Source organism: Drosophila sulfurigaster, chromosome 3 (assembly GCF_023558435.1).
Source record: "Drosophila sulfurigaster albostrigata strain 15112-1811.04 chromosome 3, ASM2355843v2, whole genome shotgun sequence".
Classification (NCBI taxonomy): Eukaryota; Metazoa; Arthropoda; class Insecta; order Diptera; family Drosophilidae; genus Drosophila; species Drosophila sulfurigaster.
Window position 1 is genome coordinate 18,390,146 of NC_084883.1, and position 26,548 is coordinate 18,416,693.

General features: G+C 37.9%; 5 protein-coding genes across 8 annotated transcripts; 2 read left to right on the forward strand and 3 right to left on the reverse strand.

Moving 5' to 3' along the window:
• The first annotated feature begins 39 nt into the window (after positions 1 to 39).
• LOC133842592 (rho-related BTB domain-containing protein 1) lies at positions 40 to 5,282 on the forward strand. 2 transcript variants are annotated; one of them, XM_062275758.1, is made up of 13 exons: positions 40 to 390; positions 1,775 to 1,997; positions 2,081 to 2,184; positions 2,253 to 2,450; positions 2,632 to 3,165; positions 3,232 to 3,490; positions 3,547 to 3,660; positions 3,720 to 3,806; positions 3,870 to 3,953; positions 4,013 to 4,255; positions 4,319 to 4,589; positions 4,909 to 5,080; positions 5,138 to 5,282. In XM_062275758.1, exons 2-12 carry the CDS (start codon positions 1,809 to 1,811, stop codon positions 5,055 to 5,057), a joined length of 2,232 nt encoding a protein of 743 aa, XP_062131742.1. In that variant the 5' UTR covers positions 40 to 390; positions 1,775 to 1,808; the 3' UTR covers positions 5,058 to 5,080; positions 5,138 to 5,282. The 2 variants fall into 2 exon arrangements, with proteins under 2 accessions (XP_062131742.1, XP_062131741.1); XM_062275757.1 differs by having other exon boundaries at positions 41 to 390; positions 4,891 to 5,080.
• Positions 5,283 to 5,411: 129 nt separating this feature from the next.
• Positions 5,412 to 7,610, reverse strand: LOC133842596 (charged multivesicular body protein 7). Its single transcript, XM_062275764.1, has 4 exons — positions 6,815 to 7,610; positions 6,537 to 6,753; positions 6,264 to 6,473; positions 5,412 to 6,200 (listed from the first exon to the last, which is right to left on the reverse strand). The coding sequence occupies exons 1-4, from the start codon at positions 7,289 to 7,291 to the stop codon at positions 5,758 to 5,760; spliced, it is 1,347 nt and encodes a 448-aa protein (XP_062131748.1). The 5' UTR covers positions 7,292 to 7,610; the 3' UTR covers positions 5,412 to 5,757.
• Positions 7,611 to 8,060: 450 nt separating this feature from the next.
• On the forward strand, positions 8,061 to 15,940 carry LOC133842594 (pantothenate kinase 3). 3 transcript variants are annotated; one of them, XM_062275761.1, is made up of 7 exons: positions 8,061 to 8,634; positions 12,269 to 12,447; positions 13,940 to 14,232; positions 14,289 to 14,414; positions 14,483 to 14,659; positions 14,725 to 14,860; positions 14,923 to 15,940. In XM_062275761.1, exons 1-7 carry the CDS (start codon positions 8,595 to 8,597, stop codon positions 15,241 to 15,243), a joined length of 1,272 nt encoding a protein of 423 aa, XP_062131745.1. In that variant the 5' UTR covers positions 8,061 to 8,594; the 3' UTR covers positions 15,244 to 15,940. The 3 variants fall into 3 exon arrangements, with proteins under 3 accessions (XP_062131745.1, XP_062131743.1, XP_062131744.1); XM_062275759.1 differs by lacking the exon at positions 8,061 to 8,634 and adding an exon at positions 9,397 to 10,034; XM_062275760.1 differs by lacking the exon at positions 8,061 to 8,634 and adding an exon at positions 10,858 to 11,089.
• LOC133842597 (F-box/WD repeat-containing protein 4) lies at positions 15,348 to 17,528 on the reverse strand. Its single transcript, XM_062275765.1, has 3 exons — positions 17,187 to 17,528; positions 16,554 to 17,132; positions 15,348 to 16,488 (listed from the first exon to the last, which is right to left on the reverse strand). Exons 1-3 carry the CDS (start codon positions 17,372 to 17,374, stop codon positions 16,050 to 16,052), a joined length of 1,206 nt encoding a protein of 401 aa, XP_062131749.1. The 5' UTR covers positions 17,375 to 17,528; the 3' UTR covers positions 15,348 to 16,049.
• A 2,082-nt stretch (positions 17,529 to 19,610) lies between these two features.
• On the reverse strand, positions 19,611 to 25,756 carry LOC133842595 (tribbles). The gene is made up of 2 exons (XM_062275762.1): positions 24,304 to 25,756; positions 19,611 to 20,997 (listed from the first exon to the last, which is right to left on the reverse strand). Exons 1-2 carry the CDS (start codon positions 25,140 to 25,142, stop codon positions 20,346 to 20,348), a joined length of 1,491 nt encoding a protein of 496 aa, XP_062131746.1. The 5' UTR covers positions 25,143 to 25,756; the 3' UTR covers positions 19,611 to 20,345.
• Positions 25,757 to 26,548: the final 792 nt, after the last annotated feature.

A 26,548-nucleotide genomic window follows, 5' to 3' on the forward strand; every position in this document is an offset into this window, starting at 1 on the left:
TCGACTTATAAAACACTGGCTAGCTGCAATTATCGGCAAAAGTTTATCGACGGCGGCGCACGATTGTTGTAACAGTTGTTGTAACTGCATTTTATTATTTAACAATTAAAAACCATTAGCAAGTGCACTTTGCTGTGCTGTGCAAGGATTAAATGCAAGATATTCGGTTAAAAAACCGTTGTCGAGTTCAGAAATGTGAAACTAGGGAGTTTGTGCATTTTTTTTAAAGAATATTGGTGCAAATAAGGCTTGCAATTGTTGTAAATTTTGCTTGTGCTACTGTGAGTGTGAGCGTGTGTGCGTGATAAGTGCAACACGCAAATAAAGAAGAACTGGGAGAGCAGAGCACGCGAAACAACACAACACAAATAAAGAAGCAATTGTCTCGAGGTATAAAAATGAATATTTTTCTTATTCTTAATTCGTGCAATATACTTTTATGTGTAAATATAGATATTAAAGGTGTCAATTAAAATATATGCTAATTGAATAATTTCGGAACTAAATATTTCTGTTTGTGTGTTGTGTGTATTATATTTTTGTATGTAAAAAAAACTTGTGTAAATTGTAAGCGCACATCATTGATTTATTTAAATATTTACATTGATTTAAAAGCAAATAGCATTCATCAGTTTAAAATATGTATCATTTTTTCTTGCTAAATATATTCATATGTATTTACGTAGTACATATGAGGAAAATTCGGTGCCATTCTCATTTGAAAATTTCGCTGACGCGGTCGCTTCGACCTGAGTCTGAGTCTCTCGAGTAGTCGGAGGCCTGGAGGCGACACCACTTGACAATGGAATGAGAAAATCAATACGCTTTTGGTAATAGGGCATCTTAGGTGCCGGTCGTCGTTCCTTCCTTCAAAGGAGCTCATTAATATTACTGCCAATTGATTAATTGAAAGCGATTACGTTAGCAAATATTAAAGAGGGAGGAGGTTTAATATGTAAACAAAGAGATGTCGATTGAGATTAACGTCTGGATTAATATGCGTATATAATAAATACTTTCTGGAAGGTAACTAGTAGAATATTTATTTCTGATAAGTAAAACTCAATTTTAAATGTTAAGATATGAAACGTATATCAGTAACTCTCCTTAAAAGCTAATAATACATTTGCATTTTAATGGTAGCTAAAAACAAGTATGGATAATTATGAAAAGGGTCCGCGCTATTGTACGTCTCGAGTGTGTCCAAAAATAAACACCAAAGGAACAAAACGGCACGTTTAACACAAAGAACGCAATGAAACAAACAACAAAATGTTACATTTTCATATGTCGCAGGCTAAATACCCTAGTTTTTTTTTGCAAAATAATAATATATATTTTGGTATTACTGAGTTTTCAATAAATCATCGTAAAATTATCTTATATAGTAATTTGAAATGTATATTAGGTATGCGCATTTCTTTTTTAGTGGCAAATTGTGGGGAATACCCATTATTCGAAAATAACTAGAGGGTATAATAAGTGCGATTTCTGCTCGCAATTTGATTGAAGATATTTTTATTTCAGTTTCAATTGAGTTCAATTAGAGCTCTAAAAGAGCTCTTCTCGCTGTATTTTAACAACGCAATGGGGTTGTCTTTATCATGATTGTTTCTTTTGCTTTCGCACTCGATGTCATTACCCACTGCGTATCACAAGCGGTGGAGTACTATGTAAACAGCATATGCAAACAAGGAAATGTTTATTAAGAAAACACAATTAGCTTATTAATCCTCCAATTATTATGATTCAATTACTGTATCACCTTTTGCAGAGTTTGTTCAATCAACCAACCATTGCTTAAGTGAATGCCAAAGATGGACAACGAACAGCCGCATCAGGAGTTGGTCAAGTGCGTCTTAGTTGGAGACACTGCCGTGGGAAAGACGCGTCTGATTTGTGCCAGGGCCTGCAACAAGCATGTGTCGCTATCACAACTGCTGTCCACACATGTGCCGACCGTCTGGGCGATCGATCAGTATCGCATTTACAAAGACGCAAGTGACAAAAACAGTCTGAGATTCGTCGCAATGTTCTTCGATTACACATAGATGTTGTTTTTGTTATATTTTTATGACAGGTGCTCGAACGATCGTGGGAAGTTGTAGATGGGGTTAATGTCTCGTTGCGATTGTGGGACACATTTGGTGATCACGACAAAGATCGCCGCTTTGCCTACGGCAGGTAAATAAAACTGCTCTAATTCGTTGAAATATTAATAAATCAATTACATTCGTCCTTTTTAAATGTAGATCCGATGTTGTGCTATTGTGCTTCTCCATTGCAAGTCCGATCTCGTTGCGCAATTGCAAGGTCATGTGGTATCCGGAGATACGTCGCTTCTGCCCAGATGTGCCCGTCGTCCTAGTTGGTTGCAAGAACGATCTGCGCTACATGTACCGCGATGAGAACTATTTGTCCTACTTTGGCGAAAAGGGAACGTTCGTAAGGTATGCGTAAAGCCTTCTTTAATCTATGTAAGGCGCTCTTTAAGTTAGCTATAAAATTAACGAACTAAATGATATACTCATTGTTCCAATTAAACTTGGAACTTATTTAATAAAGAATCTTACTTAATTTCCTACCATTCTCAAAATATATCATCTCCAATCTTTTTATTATACTCCCCAGAGCTGCATTAAAGAGCGATTTGGTCATGCCGGATGAGGCACGCGCCGTTGCCAAGGAGCTGGGCGTAAGCTATTATGAGACTAGTGTCTTTACATACTTTGGTGTGAACGAGGTGTTTGAGAATGCCATCCGATCAGCGCTAATAGCGCGTCGTCAACAACGCTTCTGGATGACAAACCTGAAGAAAGTACAGAAACCACTGCTACAAGCACCATTCCGGCCACCGAAGCCGCCACCACCGGAGGTTACGGTCATGGTTGGCCACTATCGACAGGACATTTACAACATGTTCCTGTCACAGGCATATGCCGATCTCATTCTTGTCGCTGGCGGCACAAAATTTGCTGTGCATAGATTCATGCTTGCCGCTGCATCGAGCATTTTCCAACGCATCCTGACCACGGAGTTGAGCGACATGGGAGGACGCAGCAGCAGTGAGTCCAGCATGGTCAGCTCAACATTTGGAGAGGCGACCATTGCTGATTTTAATGATGATACTGAGTATCTCATACGCTATGAAACACGCACACAACGGTAACTAAGAAACAAATTTGGTGTAATTAGTTAAATTATTATTTCTTAATCTTATTCTTCAACTAGCATGTGGGAGCATCTTAAGAGGCGTTCCAGCTATCAAGCCTTGCCATTGGTTGAGTCAAAACGGTCGGGAGATTTACATAAAGATCTGCAGCATCCAGTGTTGCAAAGTCTTCGCTTGGTTCAAGTGGAAAATCAACGGGGAGTCAGTGCAATCCAAACAATCGTCACCCTCAACAAACTCATTTCACCACAGGCTCTTCATCAGTGCCTAAGATTCATTTATACCGGCACTATTGATAAAGAATGCAGCAATATTCAGGTAAATTGACTGTATTTCCTATTTAATAGATTTTATAAAATCATGATTATCTATAGGAAATAAGAGAAGCTGCCGATTTCTTAGAACTGCCTCAATTAACCATGTTGCTTACCAAGCCACAAAGCATCATGGACAGTCCAAGTGATGAACCAAATCCACACATTTGTCTTGTGAGTTGAAAATTTGAGATAAACAAGATTCGATTAACTTATAAGATTTGCATTTGCAGCGCATAAAGGAGAGCATGGAGAGACATTGCATCGGCGATGGTTGCTTCACCGATGTTACCTTTGAACTGGATGATGGTCTGATGAAGGTGAGCCACAATATTCACAATATTTTACTCCAAATATATGTTAAATTCTGTTTTTACTTAAAGGCACATCGAGCTGTCTTGGTTGGGCGCTGCGACGTTATGCGAGCCATGCTCTTGGGTGACTTTCGAGAGGCACATTCTAATGTGGTAAGTGATTAAAAATGTGTCATAAATTTGAAATCCTTTTAACTGAATTGGTTTTGCAGATTGTTTTCCCTGGAGTTACCATCTATACATTCCATAAGCTGTTATGTTATCTGTATACAGATCAGATTCCGCCCATCTCAGCGGTGAAATGCCTCAATTTGCTGGAATTGGCCAACCGATTGTGCCTGCCGCGCCTAATCAATCTAATTGAGTGTCGCGTTATCGAAGATCTCACAATAATCTCACAAAACGAAACCAATGAAACGGTGGATCACTGTCTCAAGCTGCTAGAGCCCGTCAAGGTGCGTCCGTCAACCAAAAGCAAAATAAACAATATTAAAATACTTTTGATTTTTATATTGCAGTTGCACAATGCTCATCAGTTGGCCGAATGGTGTATGTCGTATCTGTGCGTTAATTACAATGTTATTTGTAAGTTTTCACTCAAGGGCCTCAAGGCTCTGCATCAGGATAATCAAGAGTATTTGCGGGAGCATCGTTGGCCGCCAGTTTGGTATCTGAAAGACTACGACTACTATCAGCGTTGCATCAATGAATTGAATAAGGAGCTGAAGCTTAAGAGCTCACGCCGCGATTTTCCCAGCGACGATGAGGGCTGTCTATGCTTCACTGGAGGTAAGTGTCATCATCATCATCACTCATCTGCCATACACATACAACAGACAAAGAAAAACATGATATCACATCAATCTGCCACAAGATGACCCGAAGAAAACCAAGTTATGTACTGCAATATTACTAATTGCTTAGAGTTTTTTCCATTGAGATACTACGATCCAATAAATAAGAAAAAAGGAAGAAGTTCTGCTTCTGGGTTTGTATTTGTTTTGAGTCTCGTTACCTCGTTTTCCTTGGCTTCATGCAACACACTGTCCAAATCATCATCACAATATTAACGTGCAATATTTGGACAAAGTGTTTTCTTGGCTGCTAGGTAAATCAAAGCGGAATGGAGTCGTCACGTCCAGCACGACCAATGGAGACAGCAGTGGCGGAACAACGGCTGAGAATCAAATATTTAATAGCTCAGCCAACTCAATGAACCACATCGACTTAGAGGCGGACATCGATCTGAATCTCTGACACCCAGCCTTAGGGCACGGAAGGTGCGTAACTTGTTATCAATTTGATATTTAATTCATTAATATATTTCTATGTTAAAGATCACTGCGATTTATTGTGATTCTGCCCGTGCTGATTTGTTTCATCTGTACAATTCTAAGTATTTTGATACTTTTCCAAATACACACATAACAATCGCCGTGGACTAACGGATGGTGGCGGCGACTCTGCTTTTGACACTCAAAACACCGCCCAGGGACATATATGGATTCATTAATTGCTTCTCTCTGATATGCTTCAAATTATGCCTAACTAAAGTGCAATATACTCGTATGCATATATACATACTTAGTGTGTATATATTTTTGGGCCGTATGTCGTTTATTTCGTTTTATTAGTGCGCACTTTTAATGCCGAATGCAGAAATATTGAATGAACTGTATGATAAACCTAAATCATGTGTATACTTATACTTATACTTGTGTATGTATATTTTTAAATTCCAACTTAGGGAAACATTTGTCTAGCCATAGCTTTTAAGCAACAATTTATAATCTAAGAATGCATTTTGTACAAAATGATATAGAATAAAGCAATTATAAATATGAAAACCAAACCGTAAACGTAAACAGAAAACCAAACATTGTTTTGGTATAAATATTACAAGATTTTTAATTCAACCATAATCTCACAAAAATATAAATATATGTTTTAACAAACTCTATGCTGACTCTTTTGTCCTAAAACTAGCATGCGAAATTGTTTCATCTGCTACCTCCAAATTATCCAACATGGCAAGCAATTCTGCGTCATCAATTACTATCTCAGGCTTATTGTTATTACTAAAAGATATATTAGGAAGCACAGCTTCTTTTTCGCCCAAAAGTTCCTTCAGTTCCTTTTCTAGATCATCCTCATCCACAAAGGCCCCGTCTGCGTTGCTATTGGACAAAGCATCTTGCACCTCTCTATGCTGATCTATTGTGTCACGCACATCGGCCAACACCTCATCTACATTATCGTATTTAAGGCCAGATTCATTAAGAACATTTTGCAAAGTCTTGGAACCAATCTTATAAGCATCAAGCACAACGCCAGTGTTTTGTGCCTCATCCACATTGGAGAGTAGTGTTTCAATGTTATGCAGAGCAATGCTGCGACGCTCTAAGTATAGAAACATAGATAGATTAATCGAATGAAAGTAAAAAGATTTCAACCACTACCGACCATGATTCTTTTCCAGCAGACGTCTTTTTCTAAGGTATGTCTTGGCCAATTGTCTTTTGTTTTCCTTTACATATTGGCGTGCTTTGGTGTCATTCACTTTAATCTCCTCTTCCAGCTCCTCCAGCTGTTTCAGTAATCCAACACGCGTCATATCCAGATTATGCATTGCATGATCCTTCTCACTGATAATTGGACTATCATGATCGTTAGCTAAAAGATCAATTACGTGAGATTAGTTAAATGCTTGCTGATGATATTTTTGACTACACTTGCCTGGTATCTTGATGAGATGTATACTTTTCGTTTGTCTCTCAATCTTGAATTCTATGGCAATAAGTCTACGAACCTGCAGCGTTATTAAACACAATGGCAAACAAATCTCGTGAATGTCCATTTCACAATTCTTACAAATGGACTTGAAGCCCTCGAAATGAAGCAATTTTCCACGATTCTTCTGCAATACTTTCGTCTCCAGTTCACTGCAAAGATGCTATAAATATGAACAATACACTTAATTATACATCGAATAAGTTGTGAACCATATATTGTACCTGAATCACATCGACATGGATCCATTCTACGAGGGATCGAGCTCCCATATCCTCGGCAACAATGCTATGCTTGAGTTTTAGCCAACTTTGCGATAGTGGACGTTTCACAAAACTATTCACCAGCCAGCCGCTCCACGAATTTACTGGATCGTACTCGTATTCAGACCGAAGTCGAATTTGTTTTCGCTGTGCCATGTCGGCTATGACCGTCTCGAGGCAGGCTGGGATTTGCTCCCCTCGCATGAATTGCAATTGCAGTTCACGCAAACTGAAATTTGCTTTGGCGTAATGTTGGCAGTATCTTTTTATTAGATCAGTCCAAAATATCATCTTTGCATCGTAGTTTCCGGGACTTATATGACGCGAATGAAAAGCTGCGAGTAACTCCTTCATTTTCCCGTTCTCCTCCCAAACAGGTGGGAACTCGAATTTTCTAGGATTATTATTTTTCTCCATTTCTTGATTACTTGTTTGCATAGTTTCAGTTTTCCAAAAACCAGTAGAAAATGCGCAATTTAAATACTATGAAACGAAATGTGTTTTTCTTTAGTGCCGCAGTGCTAACGGACATCCAATATTATAATAGGAATAATTACAATCAAATTTATTTAAATAATTCACGACATAATTAAAAATATTTGGTTTTTGTTTTGTTTTCACTTGGTTTTGCTTATTTATTTATTTCGCACTGTGACCAAACGAATTTATCGGAATTGCGCACATTCATCGATTAATCATGTTAAATTTGAGTGTTCACTGTTATATTGTTTTCAGTTGCATTTTTATCTATGGTTTCAAAGAACAATAATAATTAGTAAAGGAAGTCAAAAAATAAAGAATTTTATTTTTCGCGTGGTCGTTCACAACTGTCTATTTATTTATAATAAAATAGGAAAATAAACATATGTGTCTCCTGCAACTGATCCTTATCACAAATTCGATAAAATGCGACCTGCAACTTTTTATCGTTCCTTAAAGAGGCATTTAGCAGCTGTTAAATTTAAAAATAAGCGGCAATCTTCATTTCTTTGCGATATTATAAGTATAAAATAAGGAATTATGTTTTCAAAACCCAATCTTACTCCAACAACAACAATCTAACACCAACAACTCTGTTGAACAATAGTTGCAACTTTTGTAAACCATAAATCAAGTATTCATGTTAATAACATTTCAGCAAAATGTTAATCATTTGTTGTTGTATTGCTGCAGCTCAGCTGTTCTGATTTAATGTAAAGAAGCAGAAAACGTGCAAGGCCACTAGATTTAGCTATTTTTCTTAATTGTTGTCGAGTTTGAATTGCAAAGTGCGAAGTTCAGCAAATAAGTATTAAAATAATTTGATCCGGTTCTGGTTTTGCCAACTGAGCATTGCAGTGTTAAGAATTTTCGCGGCAACATAAGAAAAGAAATCGAATTGTAAACAAAACAAAGGGAGCAAAACTTGCCTGTGTTTATTTGTGTTTTCACCGTTTGATGCGCCTGATGAAATAGAAACCATCTCTCTCTGTTAATAAACATCGCTGATGTGTGAGAAAAGGCTGCGCCAACGCAATTGATTGGAGTTGGGCCAAATTCCATATTTCCATAATCAACAATATATATTATCAACGACAACAACTGCAAGCAAGTGCTGTGTTAGCTGACTCACGTTACTGGTGGTGGGCTTATCTTGTTAGGATACTGCGCGAAATAACGACCGCCTCATTACCGGTGTTTTCATTATTTTTCGCTGTGAGTGCATTGATAAGCGTCAACTACAGCTGTTGTGTGTGTCATTATGTGTGACGATATTATATTTTGCACCAAGCTGGGTAGAGGTAAGTTACATGAATTTTAATCAAGCTAATTTATTATTTCAGATAGTCTAAGCTTTACCCGTTTTTTTTGTAACACTGAAGCTCACAAAAGCTTATTTCGATATTTCTGATTTCAGTTTCAAGCTCTACTTTTGTTGCTTGCCATTTCTTTTGTTTCGCCTATTCGCGCTCTGTAGAAATTTCTTTTACAATTACATATAGACGTGCATACATATATTTATGGTATGCATTTGTATTAGTATTTAAGCACTCAGCACATGCGTGTAGGGCGAGAGTAAATAGTACATTAGAGCTAAGACGTTATTTGGTAACTAAACGGATCTTTGCTTTAAAACTCAGACGAAGACAGTCGCGTAGATATCTCAAGCTCATGTCAAGGGTATTGGTATTGTTGTAGTTGTTATTGCTGTCGTAGTAAAGTTCAGTTTTACTTTTGGATGTAGCTTTTGCTTTGTTTGAAATGGGCTTTCGTAATGTTTAAGTTCGGCTTTTGCTTGACGCCGATGTCTCCTCATTAATACACTTATCTATGTATGTAAAAAGCTAATATATACACGCATACAAATACACTGCTTTTGTTTTTGGATTTGTGCAAGCGCTACAAGCGCGATTGAGACGTCGACGCCAACTCGGCTGTTGCCGCGCTGTCGTTGCCTTTGCTATTTGCTTCTGTCGCTGACGACGGCGCTGTTGCCTATCGTATCGGCGGCGACGGCAGCGTCGTTTTTAACGAACTGACAATGAAATTTCATTCAAACACGTTTCACGCCTTCAAGCGGTCGGTCAAACGACGACGCGCGTCTCTTTTTCAAAACAACTCAAAAGCTAAAGCTGATCTTTTTTGTCCGGGATTATTTACTGTGCTCACAAGTAGTGCAATGTAAATAAATACCTTTGCACACATTATATATGTAAAGGTGCTGCTCAGGTGTTTGAGAATCAGTGATATGCTTAGTGTGTGAAAAAAACACTGAAGTAACTGTTGTTAAATTGTAAATTACACACAAACGATCGACAGTGGGACAGATACAACGCATTTAAAATGAAAGTGCCTACGCGAGACTCGAAATATTCGTTCAACTTGAAAATATTCAAATTGCATAACGAGAAGAAATCAACATCAACAACACACGCCTCGTTAGCTCCGACGGTCAATTCACCGACTTCCCCAATGATCACAACTAAAAGAAATTCATGGCGCTCTTCATGGCGTGCTGCCATTGGAGTCGGTCACAAAGCCAAATCGGTCAACACCACCTCACACAATAATAACATCAACAACGACAACAGCAATTATGATGATATCAATAATGACATTTTGCATGAGAAATTGTCAAATGAATCATGCAATCAACTCAATCTCAATCCTGATCGCATTCCCAACATTGATGATTTGATGTGTAAGTAGTTGTCAAAAGAAATCAGAAGTCTGAAGCATGACATCCAAAGTCGAAAACAAAAATACAATAAATGCAACAACATAATCAGCATCTGATCCACACCAAAGCTCAAATTGATAAGAATCTTTCCATTCGTTTGGAAACAAACTTGATTACAGTTGTATGTGTACTTTGTAGCCATCAACATAAAGCCAAAATACATTTCAAATAAAATTAAAAAAAATTGTAAAATAATATACACAGAAAGTAACGAATATTAAGTTCTATACTATTATTGTACTGTTTTTATTATTAGCAAGGTGGCAACTTTATTTGCTCTTAACATGGACTCAAAGTTAAAAGAGAAACAAAAGTTTAATCACTGTCGCTCTCTTGCTCTTTTGAAGCGCATATCAGGCGGCTTGCTCTTGATGTCCTCTCCATAATCAGCTGATACAGACCAGACAGCAGATTAAGAAGTACACATGTATTGTGTTTTACAAGGGAATTTCTGCAAATGTTTTTTTCCTCTCTCTCTTTTTGATATGAGTTATTTGATAGTGAAACCAACCAAATTTGCTGTCAAAGCTAACCCAATACAAATATATGGATGAATACGCGTGTATTTTGGTACCCATTGACATATGTATTGTGATTAGATAACATCATTGGATAGTTTGGGGACTTATTGTAAGCAATTCAGAGGCCAGCGGTCAAGTTGAAAACTTTTAACTGGCGATAACTAACGAATGCAGGGGGTAGATAAGCGAACACGCATCGATATCGCTCGCTCTCTTAAAGTTGCCCTGCAGTATCGCACATGTTTCAGTCTGATTCGCTCAGTCTGCAAAGGCTCATCTAAACGTTGTTATAATAATATCGGTCTCGTTGTCCGTCGGTACTACTTACATATATAATTTCTTGTGTTTGAAGTTAGCCAAAATGATTTCACTCTCTCTATAAACATTTTATAACCGTGAAGAAAAAAAGTGCATATACAATACGTAATACAAATTAACTTTCAACAATGACTGAATTGCATTTTACGACGATCTTTGATCTCATCATTCAAAGCGGTACGTGTGTGATGAGTCCAAGTTTCTTAGTCCAAATGTTATATCCAAGCACATAAATTTGAATTTTCCAGTTAGGCAATATAATTATATATTTTGAAATAGGTAGAAACAATTCCAGTATAAGATTTATTTACGAAGATTATGTTATACATATATTAAATATTTCAATGATAGATTTCATAAATGCTAATTTCTTTTTATACCCGCTACCCATAAGGTATAACTTTGTGCCGGCAGGAAATGTATGTAACAGGTAGAAGGAGGCATCTCCGACCCTATAAAGTATATATATTCTTGATCAGCGTCAACAGCCGAGACGATATAGCCATGTCCGTCTGTCCGTATGCAACACTGGATCTCAGAGACTATAAGAGATAGAGCTGTAATTTTTTTTCGACAGCATTTGTTATGTTTGCACGCAGATCAAGTTTGTTCCAAATTTTTGCCACGCCCACTTCCGCCCAAGCAAATCAAAAAAATCGAATAACAAGCGTAATTTTAAAGCTAGAGTTCCGAATTTTGGTATATATAATAGTTTGATTGCGATCAGATAAAAATTGTCGAAGTTATTAAAGAAATACTTTTGTATGGGCAAAAACGCCTACTTACTAGGGGTCTTAGTTGCTTTGGCTGACAATCTGGTATATTGTGCCGTCTATGGTATATATTGAATACGGTACTATGTCGATATACCAAATATACCATTTGGTATATATTTTTTGCATTTTTGCAGTATATTCGGTATATTTTGAGAAAATATCGCAATATATATTTCTTTTATTCAAAATGGGTAGCTGGTATCTCACAGTCGAGTACACTCGACTGTAGGTTTCTTACTTGTTTTTCATTTGTATTGCATTAAATTGTTATTTCTTAACGTTTAACTATTGTTGTGAATTTGATATTATCATTTTCAGAAAACATTGATTTCAAAGACTCTCCTAAAAACTTGTAATAAAAATATACCTTGTAAATTCAGAATGTAATATATAATGCGATCCTCCAAACATATGCCAATATGTGTGCCAATTAAATGTATTATGACTATCAAATTAAAATCCTTCTTTTGCCATAAATATTTAATATGTATGTAGCTTAAATCATCTTGAAATTGTACTATATACCCATTATTTATCGGCAAGCAAGAAAAGGAAATTTATGAGCCTTCTTCTATTACAGCGATGCCATGGTTTGGCATGGACATTGGAGGAACACTCACAAAATTGGTGTACTTCGAGCCGAAGGATATAACGCCCGATGAGCAGGATCGCGAGGCGGGAATCTTACGCAATATCCGGCGATATTTGACCAAAAATTCGGCCTATGGCAAAACCGGTCATCGCGATACCCACTTGCAGGTGAGTTAATTCTTTGAAATGAAATTATCTGTCAGTATAATCGTTGTGAAGTATAGACTTTTTGATTGGATTTCCAAAGCGTTACATGATGTTAATTTTCTCAATCTCCCTCTCTGAAACGTTATCAGTACCTGTAGCCATGATCAGAGAGATGAGGTCAACTGATTCATACGCTAATTTTGCATTCATTTGTAAGTTTTGATGTCATTGACGTCAGCTACCTAGGGGTTACTTCGCATTTGCAACTCATATTATATTCGACTAGTTTTGTAATTCTAGATTACGAAAGTATTGAAACACTTCATTGAGAATTAAGATTTAATATCAGATTGAAAAATTTTCCCTTGAAAGTTTGCCAAAAATTTCCCAATTTCTGATTTATATGTATAAACAAACACACAATTTTATTGTCTTATCGATAAGAAGATAATCGTGGTACCAATGAAAAATTTCCCGACTTATCAATATAAATGGAAGTTGGTATATTTCCCTGACTCACAAATACATGCAAGCATATGTATTTAGTTTACCACTTGTGACTAAGTGAATTTAATCAGATTGAAGTTAAGTAGTTACGAGTTCAATGAACTGATTGATCTACAACTTAATAATATAGCTAGTACTAGCTATAAAACAAGCCAAGTCGTCAGCACTGTTAGGAACTTGGAACCACATGCACGTCGATGTTCTCGACAGGTTTACATAGAGCATTCATTGACTTTTGACTTCCTGAAGTGCGATTTTTGTTTCGAATGTTAAATGGTTATTGGCATATAAAAAGTCCGAGTCTCAGCGCGTCACTTATTACACATCGGCAGCACGACAGCTTGTGGTCAAGAATTCCTCTCTAAACTTGGACTAAGTTCACAATTTGGTTACGTCTGCTTGTATAATGAAGATATGTCTGGTTGATTGGCAACAGCAAAAATGTTCCACATTAGGAACGCAGTTTTGTTGACAATTGCCAATTTTAATTTTAAATTAGCTCGACGTATTGAATTTACGTAAGGAAATGCTTTTTTAATGCAGCTTTTGAACTGGAATGGGCAATATACATATATATGTATATTATATATATTTTTTTTTGCCAAAATAAAATAACATTTTATTATCAACTGCTTAAAAACTCTTCAAGAATGCAATAAAGGGATAAGAAAAATGTTATCCCAATTTTATTTTATAATTTCTAATACCTAAAATTCGTCAGGTTTTTTTTTTATAAATTCAGCTATTTTGGCTTTTTTAATGGCAACCCAATAAATAATTGTATAATAACACGTCAACATACTTAAAGAAATATAATATAATATATTATATATATATCGAAACACCTTAATGAGAAAAGTATATATTTTTCAAATTGAATGATCAAATATACCAAAGATGATCTCTTTTTAAATGTATCAAATACTTAAGAACAGCGTATTAACACCTTCTGAATTGTTTACTGAATTGCAAGTGTTTAATCTAACTTTATTTTTTTTCTTTCAAGATGGACAATGTGGTAATTCGCAAGCGAAGAGGATCTTTGCATTTCATACGCTTCCAAACCACAGATATGGGCAACTTTCTGTCGCTGGCCAAGCAGAAGGGCATGGCCGAGCTGGTGACCACCGTCTGTGCCACGGGCGGTGGGGCGTTTAAATTCGAGAAGGATTTTCGCGATCAAGTGAATATGAAGCTGGCAAAGTTTGATGAACTGGACACGCTAATCAAAGGAATACTCTTTGCCGATATGCACAACAGCACCGAGTGTTATTACTACGAGAACGCACGTGAAATTCTGTAAGTCAATCAATTTGTATTGTGATTCTTGTATTAACTCTAAGCTATCCTTGCAGGAAGAGCGAAAAACGTGCCTTCAACTTCTCACAGCCGTTTCCCTTTATTTTGGTAAATGTTGGCTCAGGTGTCTCCATTTTGGCCGTCTACGGACCAGACAACTACAAACGCATTTCGGGCACAAGGTAAACGATCTACGCTTTACATTATTACCGAGGGTAATGTGATTAATATTATTTGTTTTGCTATGCAGCTTGGGTGGCGGAACATTCCTGGGATTGTGTTGTCTACTCACCGGTTGCACAACATTCGAAGAAGCAATACAGCTGGCCACTAAGGGTGACAATCGAAAAGTGGACAAACTTGTCAGAGACATTTATGGCGGCGATTATAATCGCTTCGGTCTGACTGGCGATTTGGTAGCATCCAGGTTAGCAATAAATAATTTCACAATTCTATTTCACGCAACTGATTAAATTTGCGTTATTCTTGCAGCTTTGGGCAGATGCATATGACCGAAAAGCGACAGTCAGTCTCCCGAGAAGATTTAGCAAATGCCACACTTGTCACCATTACCAACAATATTGGCTCAATAGCACGAATGTGCGCTTTAAACGAGAAGATCGACAAGGTAAGACTAAATAGCATTATCTATATTGGGTCGTAAATCTAATTTATTTGTTTGGTTGCTAGGTCGTCTTTGTGGGCAACTTTCTGCGCGTGAATCCCATTTCGATGAAACTCTTGGCTTACGCCATGGAATTCTGGTCGAATGGCACAATGAAGGGTCTGTTCCTGGAGCATGAAGGTTACTTTGGCGCCCTGGGCTGCCTTCTGCAGTTTAATGGTGAATTGGCTGCCGCATTGAACGAGGGTCTCGACCATTCAAATACACCAAGCACAAACCCAACGCATACCACAGATGCCGGTGGGGATCCGTCCACATCGTCACCCTCACTAACCTCAGATGCAACGGATAAGCCAAACGATAACACAAACTCGTCAAGTAGATAGTCGTTGCCCTAGAGTAAGGGAGAACGGTGTACGGAATGACGACAAATGCAATAGTGGCATTTTCTCGCTAATAAATTAATTAAATTGAAATTTTTGCTTAAGAATACACTTGTAGAGGATGCACAAATTGTAAATGTATGAAATTAAAACACACATCAAATCGATAAAGTGCCTGTTAAAACGCAACAAAACAACAACAAATTAGGGCTTGTTCTTATGTACTACTTACTATATATACACTGCACTTACTTGCAATCAAACTTGATGCCAAATGTCTGCACACATTTCAATTGTTATTATTGGAGGATTCTGGTCTAAACATAAGTTTTGTTTTCTGCAACTAAAAATATTACGATAGTATTACTAATACTTGAATACACCAAAAGGCCGCGTGATTGTCCGATATTCATTTGTCTTCTATCGAACTACATACTACGTATATACGATTATCAGAGAATCTATGGAAAATAACAATACTAACAACAACAAGAGTACATCTAAGTTTTTACCATTCACATTCGGCGTGTGAAACATTTTGTTTTCAGTGGATTTTTAAGGCCTCTTTGTTTAGTATAAGTTTGTGGTCTATTCATGTAAGATTTTACCTTGTCAACCATTTCTACTATTAAGCAGCTCAATGCAATTTGTTTATCGAAAACCCTTCGATTGAATTCAAATAAATAAATATACTATCATACATATGGAATTTTAATGTTTAACAGACTATAATTATACATAATAGACCGTAGCTTGGCAAACAAATCACAGATTTTATTGTGGAAAGAAACAAACAAGTTGCTATACAATCAATTTGTTGGTTGCCAATCGCTATAATCTCGTTTAATACCAAAATTTGTTCTAAAATCAAAAACCCGCAAATTGTGATCAGTGGCAACGAACATATATTGACTGTCACATGCGAGACTATATACAGGTGAGCTTCTATGATGTTGACGCGTTCGTCCTGGAAAGTACAATTGAATGTATTTCCCCGGCACACGAATGTCATATAAATTAACACGACTGTGGTATTTGGCACCGCACAGCACGGCATAGAGACCATCATACTCGAGGCAATAGAACGATGAGTCAAATGGATCTTCCCAAATGCAGACGTCTCGATCGATGCGTCGATCAAAGATGCGAAACGTGGTATCAAAGTTGGCAGTGAATAAAACTTGATCGTCTTTCATTTTGAGATCGTAGATAGAGATGGTGTTTGAATTGAAAACTTGCTCCTCACCACTGTTACAAAAAAAAAACAGAATTATAAATAAATGTAATAAGAAATTTAATAAAGATAAACCAACCTTTCTGTGTGAATTCCTCGAAGCGCTCTTCTGCCCGCATCTGTGTAAAGACCACCAAAGAGCCACTGACCATCGTCACTGAGTTTCATGCACTTGAATGAGCGTTGCAGATTCATGAATAAATCAAAGTGCGACAAGCCAAACTCCTGCGAACGTTTCCACAGCTTACAACACGTGTCGGTGCTGCTGGCATAAACATCGTCCACAAAGTCAACACAGAAGAGGTATTCCTTGGCGTGGTGCAATGTTTCCTCGGTGATGCCATCGCCGTCTCGCACAAAACAAGAGCCATTTACTCGTCCGGCGAATATTGTGTTCTGTTTCATCACAAAATCCGATATATCCGATATCGTTGGGGTGCTGATCTCCTCGGCGTAGCGACGCTGCAGTGACTCTGGGCCCGTTCGCAGATATTTGCGTAAGTAATTGGCATGCGTTATGTACAGAGCATCAGCGTGAACGCAGAGTTTGGAGGGGAACATTTGGACATGATGGAAATAGTGTCGTTCCAAGTAAATGCCACTCAGCCAATTTCTCGCCACCTGCAGACGTTCAAAGTAAGTCATTTGTGATTGATTCCTGAAATGAGATAATGTATAAGAAAACCGTGTGTACATAAAAAAAACTCCTTACCTCCTCTCTACACGTGGCCGATTCCTGTGGCCGCACAAGAGCGAATCCATTGTCATGGCATAGAACACATACTGCTCAATGACGCTGCCTAGATAGTTGTTAGCCTTGCACAAATTGACTAGATCTCGTTCGGGGCAGTATTTAAACACTCCCAGCAAGCAGTCAACGTTTAGGTCCGTAAGCTTCATAACGACTATTTGTATATTTGAATCACTGCTACCAATTAGAAAGCTGCCAACAAATTCGCGGCATTTTGATTAAGAACACTAGATTGGACAACAAAAATGAGCACATCTTCCTTGCCAACAGTTATCATTATCGAGCACTATGTTTGTTATCGAGCACCATACGTGTAATCGAGTAAAAAGCTTGTATTCGATTTTAACTGACGATAACACGATAGTCCGATGAATGTACTGACGATAAGAAGTAGAGTAGAAATTTCAAATCTTAAAGCTTTGTAACCGTCAATAAGTGCACATTCGTTTTATTTCATGTGCATTGAGCTTTAGCGGAAAATGTCGTGCAGTTCTCATCAACCTATTTACACATTTCATCAAATCAATTAAATGCCACAATGTGAAGCCAAAAAAAGAAACATTCTCTGCATTTGAAGTTATTTAGCACAGTCTTTCTCTAATTAGTCACAGAACTTTTGGGGGAAAATTGTTGCGCCAAATACCGAAAATAAAGCACATTTGGTTATCTCAACAATTTTCCTAGAACGCCTGCTGTCAGACGTTTGAGAAGCCATTGATGTAATACCTGCATAGACAATATGCTGAAATATTCGCTTCCGATTGCATTATCATATTAGGCTATAGACGTATTTATTGTATGCATACATACTTACGTGCGTACAAAATTGTCAGATAAGAAGAAGACCACGTAAATTTATTTACCAACAGATTAAACATATTCATATAGTTAATATCACGTGCTGCCATCGGAAATCGCCAGTTGTCAACATGTTGTTGTTTACATTTTCTAGATTTCGCTAGAATATTAAGCGTAAATGGAAAAGACTTCAAATTAAATTATCGCCCCATTAGTTTATCTCTTCAAAAGCAAGGCAATCATAGTTTCAAATTTTGCCACACTCATTAATAACGGGCAAAAAGAAACAAAGAAGTCATAAAATGTTCTAGAAGTTCAACCACACCCAATGCAAAATGTTCCTGCATGCCAAGTTAAGAGAGTCGGAAGTCACATTCACATTCGACTGGCGCTAAACGTTATTCTCTGCTGAGCTTTACGTTTTTTACGAAATTCTCTCAGCAATTTCATAATATGATGACTAAAGTACACAACTCTGGCTACGTAGAATTTGTCACGTCGACTCGTCGTCTGCTATTGCGTCGTGTTAAAAATAATAGTTACTAGCTAAATGAAACCGATTTTTGGGGTGGAAATTTTATTCATGGAAACAATATTAATGTAACCCAACCCCCTTCGCAATTGTATACAAACCTTTTGTTCTTTGTTCAGGTTTTTCATGTGCTGTATTTCGCATTATTACTTAATGGCGTTAACGTCGTATGCTCATGCATACTATACATATGTCTGACTTTTAAACTGGTTTAAGATTTCAATAAGCAATTTCAATTTAGTTTTGGAGGTTCATTAAATGTTATGTAGGACTTTGACTTATGTTATGGTGATTATTTTTTTTGTTTCGAGTAAGATAGATAAATTGGTTTTCGTATATTATATTTAATTTCGATTTTTCAAAGTTCACTTTAAAATAAATACTTTTTTCTTCATCAACGTAACAAATGATCTTAAAATAAAAACATAATTCGACTAAAAAATACTCTAGAAAAGGTGAAAGAGTTTTGAACTAATTTCGATCATTATTACAAATATTGATGAATAATTTTAAAATTTCCAGATGTCGATCATTAATACGAATGGAGAAGACTTTTTGAATAATTTACAAATGTAAATTTAAAATAATCGAAAGTTTTAAATATGTATACATATGTATCTGCAGTTTTTTCGATTCTATAACCTTGAAGCGATCGTTTTTTTACGGCAACCTTCACATACGGTTACGATACCCTTCATTTTCAACGATTTAAGAGGGTATACACGTTGACATTGAAATTGCCATCTCATTCTGGCTGTCACTGATAAGCCCCTTATCAAAAGATTAAATTTTCCCTCGTGTAAGGTATTCAACATTTTTTCCCAGGTACTACGTGTACATATAAACATTATTACTTTTATAGCACCACAATGGGGTAAGGTAATGCAGGTGCAATGAGTCCATATGACATCAGCATGATTTGGCCCTAGACGCACATCATATGATGATGACGTCAATCTACATACATATATCTATAGATTGAGAGAATCTGTGTGATGGATCTATAAAATCTGTCAAGGTAATTCTCAAAGTAAATGGAATAAAATAGCACGCAATTTATTTTTGAAAAGTGAGATCAAAGTTTGATGTTTTATTCGTTTCATAATTTTTTTCACTTTGTATGCCATTTTTTCATATCTATATGCAAAACTTCAAAAAAAATATATATATTAAATAATAAATAACAATTTGCATTCGTTGCCATTTTGAAACATTGAAAATAATGCTTTCTACTTGATATATAGATTGATAAATTCAACAATTTACAGCAAAGTATTAATTTATGTATTGTACATAAGTTGCTTTTAGGAAGAATAAGTTGCAGTTACGAGGATTCGGATTCGGTGTCTCATCTCTCTCATCTCAGTTTAGACAACACAATAAGTTTTGAGAGTTCTACATAATAAAGAACGAACTACAATTCGTCTCTCATGGAAGGCAGTGAGTTTTTGTTTTTAGTATAGATTTGTTTTTTTGTTTTCCTATATAAATGATACTTGTAAGTGAGCGAGGCTTCAAAGTCTTTTCGTGTGCGAGTGAGTTGGGTGTTTTGGTCACCACCCCAGGATGGATGACGTGGAGAGCCCGGGGCCGCCTTAGCCTCGGCTATCTGACGTCGCAGCTGTTAAATCAGTCTACGAGTATACGCCTCCCCAAAAAAAAGGGTCGAGGGTCGAACATCGAAGCTTGAGACGATCGAATGATCGATCGATCGATCAAGTTCACGCGCCAGCGTATACGAGAAAGCGAGTTTCAAGTGGCTTTATCCGCGGCTCAATGTCAACTAATGGTCAGCCCATGTCCTCATCAGCGTCATCATCGTTTACCGTCGTCAAAGGTGTGGCAGAGCTATTGCTGTTGCTGTTTTGGGCCATTTGTAAGGTGGTGTGTGTATAGTCGAGAGGTTCGACGCCAATATCCTCGTATTCATGCTCTTGCTTATCTCCGCTTAAGGCACACATTTCGCTCACATCTCCATCCTGCTCCATGCATTCAAGCTCATCCTCATCGTTATCCACATCCCAATCGTCGGCAATCTGCACATTGACCGGCAGATACAAATGAAATGGTCGCTGCTCCTTCAGCCAAGGCGTTAGAAAAATATGGCTGGCTGTCATGCGTTCCGTGTAGTTCTTGCGCAACAACGAGAGCATCAGCCAGCGCACCGACTTGGACAATGTCATGGGGATCTGAACGTTGCCATGTCTGATTACTGTAATCAGATTGCAGTTGGCCTTCTCATAGAACGGATACTGTCCCACTAGCATGGTGTACAGTATGACACCCAGTGACCACATGTCCGCTGGCTTGCCTTGGTACGTTGGCTGGGGGCAGAGTAACTCGGGTGCGGTGTAAAGCGGGCAGCCGATCTTGTCGCTCAGTGTATCATCGTCACCATCGAGTATCATAGAGCCTTCCAATGATTCATATTGCAGTTTCGTTCTGTAATCGGTAAGATAAATAGGAAATTTTCTCTTAAGTAAATCTCTTCATTGTAATAAAACAATTATACTACATTATTGGATATTAACCTTATGTACTTCAAAATTCAAATTTATTAAAATAAATCGTTCTACATCAATTAAATTAAATAATAAATACTAAATTGTCAAAGCTCTCACATTTAAATTCATTATTGTATGCAATCTCAATAAGCTGCAAAGTTTCAGAGTTGCATAAGATTTGAAATTTGATGGTGTTGCCATTTACTGGCTGGCGCATTACAACACTGACACACACTCAACTTAACTCAAATCGATTGGCATTGCGTTGGCGTTGCCAGTGTTGCCAGCTGGCGAACGTAAGTAATTGATATAACAACAGCAACAACAACAATACAACTTGTAGCCCATCTCTGACAAAGCTGGCGACCCCAAACACCCAAGAGCGGTGACACCATGTTGACATTGGCCTACATTATTTCCATGCAAAAAAGCTCGTGAGCGAGAAAGAGATAGAGAGAGGCTCTCAGCTCCAAGTGACGTTTGGAGTTGCAACAACTCCACCTACGGTTTCAAATCTTCTCGTGGAGAGACAATGAAACACACAACTGCCAAACATCTATAAGATAATGGAGTGAGGAGCCACAGCGCCAAACCCAACCAAATATTTTTGATTGTGCCATGAAACAAACAAATAAAGATACATAAATATGTATGCATGTTTGCATATGTATGTATGAACTCAAAAACCTCGAGCTGACCCTGAGCAAAAATGAGCAAACCAAACCGAATACAACAACGAAATAACGAAAAAAAAAACACAAAAAAACTGAGCGCACCTCTTGCCATCAGACAAAATTACAATACACCACACCAGCAATCAGTGAGATAGAGAGAGAGAGGAAGAGAGCAGCGTGGTGTACCGACGACTCTCAGCGCGATCGTTGTTACAACAAGCGACCTTGTTGGGTTTTTGGAAGAGGGGAACGACGAGCATTGCGCAGTCCATTCATTTGAAGAGCGCAGCGCAGCGCATGTGATTGGTGATCAGTCCTTCTCTCTCTTGCACTCTCTGTACAAATAATGCGCGTCTGTTTGTTGTTGCTACGATTTGAAATTAACAAAATGTGTATTTTCCAAAAGATACTCACACACTCAATTAGCTAGAGAGGTGAAGTGGAGAGGTGAGAAGTGGCAAGCAGAAAAGAGAGAAGAGGGCAGACAAGGTAGCTAATACGTGCTGCTAATTTAAATGCTATTTAAATATGTATACGCGTAGCCAATATAATAACACATGAAAATATACACACAGAAGATCAGAGTCAGGGCCACAGCACAATTTGACCTTACTGTCGAATGTCTTCAATTGTGTGTTTTAAGTGTGTGTATTAGTTGTGTATATTAAATTCCCGTCTTTATCGCCCAGATAGATATTTTTGAATATCGATAACTTATCATTCTATTTTGATTATTCAGAGTGACTGATTTCTTCACACATGATCGTGATAGACAACTTAACGAAGAACTTAGACTGTATCTTAAATTGACGTAAACAACAAATTTGTATTCGTATGTTTCATATTTCAACGATAAGCGAACAAACAACGTACATTCAACTCAAAATACTGAGGAATTGTTTTTCTGTTTTTGATGATAATTTCCAAATTTGCCTGACTCATACATATATAAATATAGTCGTATTCTGGGGATATATTTACAATGATTATTATTAGCTCCTCAAGTTAAAAATATACTTGTCAAAAATAATGTGTAATAATAATAGTCAACTACTAAATATATTGTACACACAGTTCCTCAAACTGATCATTAATATTCCGCACTTGCACAACTGTACTACATACATACAAACGTACATACATACATACATATAAACTCTCTTCAGACTTGTGTACAGAGTATGAGAAACAACAAAAAAAAAATGCATAAAAATAAACGGGCAATACGTAAAGCGGAAAACGTCAATGCAATAAATTTGCTAATTGCATTGGCAATGGAAACGTAAGGCAAACAAAAAAAATATACAAAAAGTTCAAAAACATTCAACAAGTATTGCTTCATTGCTAAGAACTATACACTCACACAGACAAATACGATATAATGTGTGTGAACATACGAACAGAACGAATAAGTAAGAGAAAACGATTTGCAAGTGTTTTTCTCGCAATCAACAGGTACGACGAGAATGAGGAAAAGCAGAAAAGGAAAGCTTTTCGCTTTGCTACGAGTCTAGATTCAGAATACGTTATACTATAAATAACTACATTCACATTTATGTACATATTCACTAACATTCATTGCGAGTATAATGACACAAAATGAATTATTTTGCAAGCGGCACACAGAGCACAAGTTTGAAGGTGAGCCTAACATTTCGACGTGCACTGTACTCATACCACCATACACACACGCACACACATTCACACATATTAATACTTAAACCGCAAACAGTGAAACGGGTAAATGAGTACAAAGTAGGAACCTCGCTGCGAGCACTTTGTACGCTCCAGATATACATACACATATGTGCGTGTATGTTTGTAAGTACGCATTTTGTTGTTGTATTATCAGTGTTTCGTGTGTACAGTATTAACGAAAATATTGAGTACGCAACACGTACGCGTTTGAGACGAAAAGAACACAATTGTTCTATGAGCCCATCATAGTAGCGGAACTACTTCTATAAATGGATGCTATTTCTTCATCAGGTCGTACAGTAATTTTCGAGCTGTACTGTATTCATAGATCATAGCATTTGTTGCTGCTGCCGTTGTTGTTGTAGTTGCTGTTGATCTATTGGTTATTTTTATTGCAACACTTCTTAAACGTTCAATGTTACCCACAACTGGCCGACAGACAGCAACAGCAATAACAACAACAACAACAGTGTCGGCCAATAACAAGAGCAACAATTGTGGCACCAATAACACTACGAAACGAACGAACGAACGAATGAAAAAAAAACAAACTGTTGCTCATAACGAGTTTTTATCGAATTGCAAAATAAAGATATGCAACCAGTACAACGAGCAAATGTGTGCGAGGTGTGAGTGAGACAGCCTCTAGTCTGTCGTTGCTGGTGGTGAGTATATGATGCGGGTGAGGGGAAGGGTCACTACCAATCGATTACGAAAGTCATCAGCACATACACATACATACTACACAGATGCATATGTATGCAGGCGAGCATATGAACATATGCCACAATTGTAATGGCACATTTGAACTTTATGTGTGGCGGTTATCGATTAATTATCGATAATATGAGTGGGTGGGTTTGTATACTGACCTCGCCTCGTCGATAAAGTAGAAGCGCTTTAGCTTTAGATCACGCAGAATAATCCCATTGCGATGGCACACTTGCACAGTCTGGCAAATCTGATGGAAAATCGCACGTGCCTCCGATTCACACAGTCGCTTCTCATGTCTGATATATGTGTGGAGGTTCTCATAGACACGATGCTGCTGCTGCTGTTGCTGCACAACGGGGGCAATGATGATGTAGGTGCGATTCTTGGAGAGTGGCACAAGGTCATGCACACCACGGATCAGCGTATGGCCATAGATGGTGCTGCGGCAGAGCTGCTCGTCCTGCTGCAGTTGGAAGTAGGCGCGTTGCACTTTGTGCAACGGTTCGTTGATGATCTTGCAGAGAAACTGTTCGCCGGTGAAGACATCCACGCACTGCAGGTTTGATGAAGTCAGATCGATGAGATGGCGATAGGAGGCGGGTGTTTTTGCCGCTGCTGCGGCTGAGATGTGACTAGGCTGGGCACTGATCAGATAACGGTTCTTGATCACCTTAACGGGCTGCTCGTTAACGTTGCTGCCGCTGCTGCTGCTGTTGATGATCGTCTGCTCGGCAAAGCTTAAAGCTTGCAGCTCCGAGACGCCGCCTGGAGTGCGTAAAAGCTTCTCGCGAATGGTGCGTAGCATTTGTGCATTCGGGAATTCCTTCGTTGGCGTCGATAGCGCAGAGTGCGGCATGGCGGGGGATGAGGGTGTTGCAGTTGCAGCTGTTGCTGTTGCTGCAGCAAACGCTGGCATTCTGCTCGCAGCTAACGGCATCGCATAGTTGACTATTTTGTTGGCCTCCACGGCAGTCGTCGCATTGTTGCTGTTATCCATTTTGCTGATGTTTGTTGATTTGTTTTTTTTTTTTCCTTTTTATTGTGGCGGTTGGTGGTAAATGTTATTTTTATTCACTTGCGCCTTGCCTTTTTCAGCTTACAATTATCACAGTTGTTGCTTTTACTAACTGCAGTTTGACTTTAGCTCACGATTGGCATTTTCATTGTCTCTTTGTATGTGTTTATATGCGTGTATTTGTGATTGTTGCTGTTTCTGTTTTGTTGTTGTGTTCGAGAAAACGAGGAGACGCCGCGCAGACAGCAAAATTTAATTTGTCAATTTTTGTGCTGACTTTAATTTCACTTGGTTTGGTTGACGCAATGCAGCAGATTTATTGCGAAATATTTTTGTTTAATAAACGAATATATTTATTTTCGCGTTAGTAGTTGTTGCTGCTTTTGTCGATTTTAAAACAAATCGAACGATACAAAAATTCACTCACTCGTCGTACAACACGAAACGAAACGAACGCGCCCGTCTGTCTGCTTTGCTCTCCGAAATTGTAATGGTTCCATTTTCAATATTCGTTTCGTTTATGTATGCTTGGCATGGCGAAGAATGTCAGGTAGCGTGTTCCACTTGCGAGAGTAGCAAACGTGAGCAGCTGACGTCACAACGCCGAAATGTACTGTACATGCTGAGCACGAAATAATATATTTTGAAGTTGTGAATCATTGACGTTTTTGAGTAAGAAATGAGTAATTCATTATTTCAGTTTAATTTTCAAATTTCACAATCTGTGTTATGCATATACTATATACACTTATTTCTAAACAGATAACAAATGCATTCTAGTCACCATATTTACTAGATGTCAATTTAGTAAACATTTTACATACTACACACGCTCTAAGACGTCGTGACGTCATTCTTCTCTCTTGCTATTAACTCAACATACGAAATACAGCACAAAGCAGTAGATCAAAAGGCAACCTCTCGTAGCGAAGCGTGAATGGAACGTCTGAAAGTGAAACACTGCCAGGGCTGCGCTATCAAGACTTGCATTGGTATGCGTGAGAAAGTGAGGGCTTGTGCGACGTTATTTTCGAAAACAATTGCGTGGAGCATTGAAATACTCGCCATTTCATACACAACACGCTTGCCGACAGTCTTCGTTTACGTTTTATTGTTAAACGTATACGGAAATTTTTGATTTGAGAATGAAACGTTTATTTTGAATGCCATATGCTAGCGTCGTTTTTGCTTTACAATGCTTACAAGCAACAACCCCTAGATGTCATATGAATGTATGAGAATGTGTGAGTGTTTATGCGTTGCTGTATTCTAGCACTAAATACCAAAAGACGCTTACTGTATCAGCGCAATGATCAACACGCATTAAATGCGCTGTAGTTTTTCTTGCTGCTGTAGTATGTGCACACGACGCTGACTCTGATTTTCAT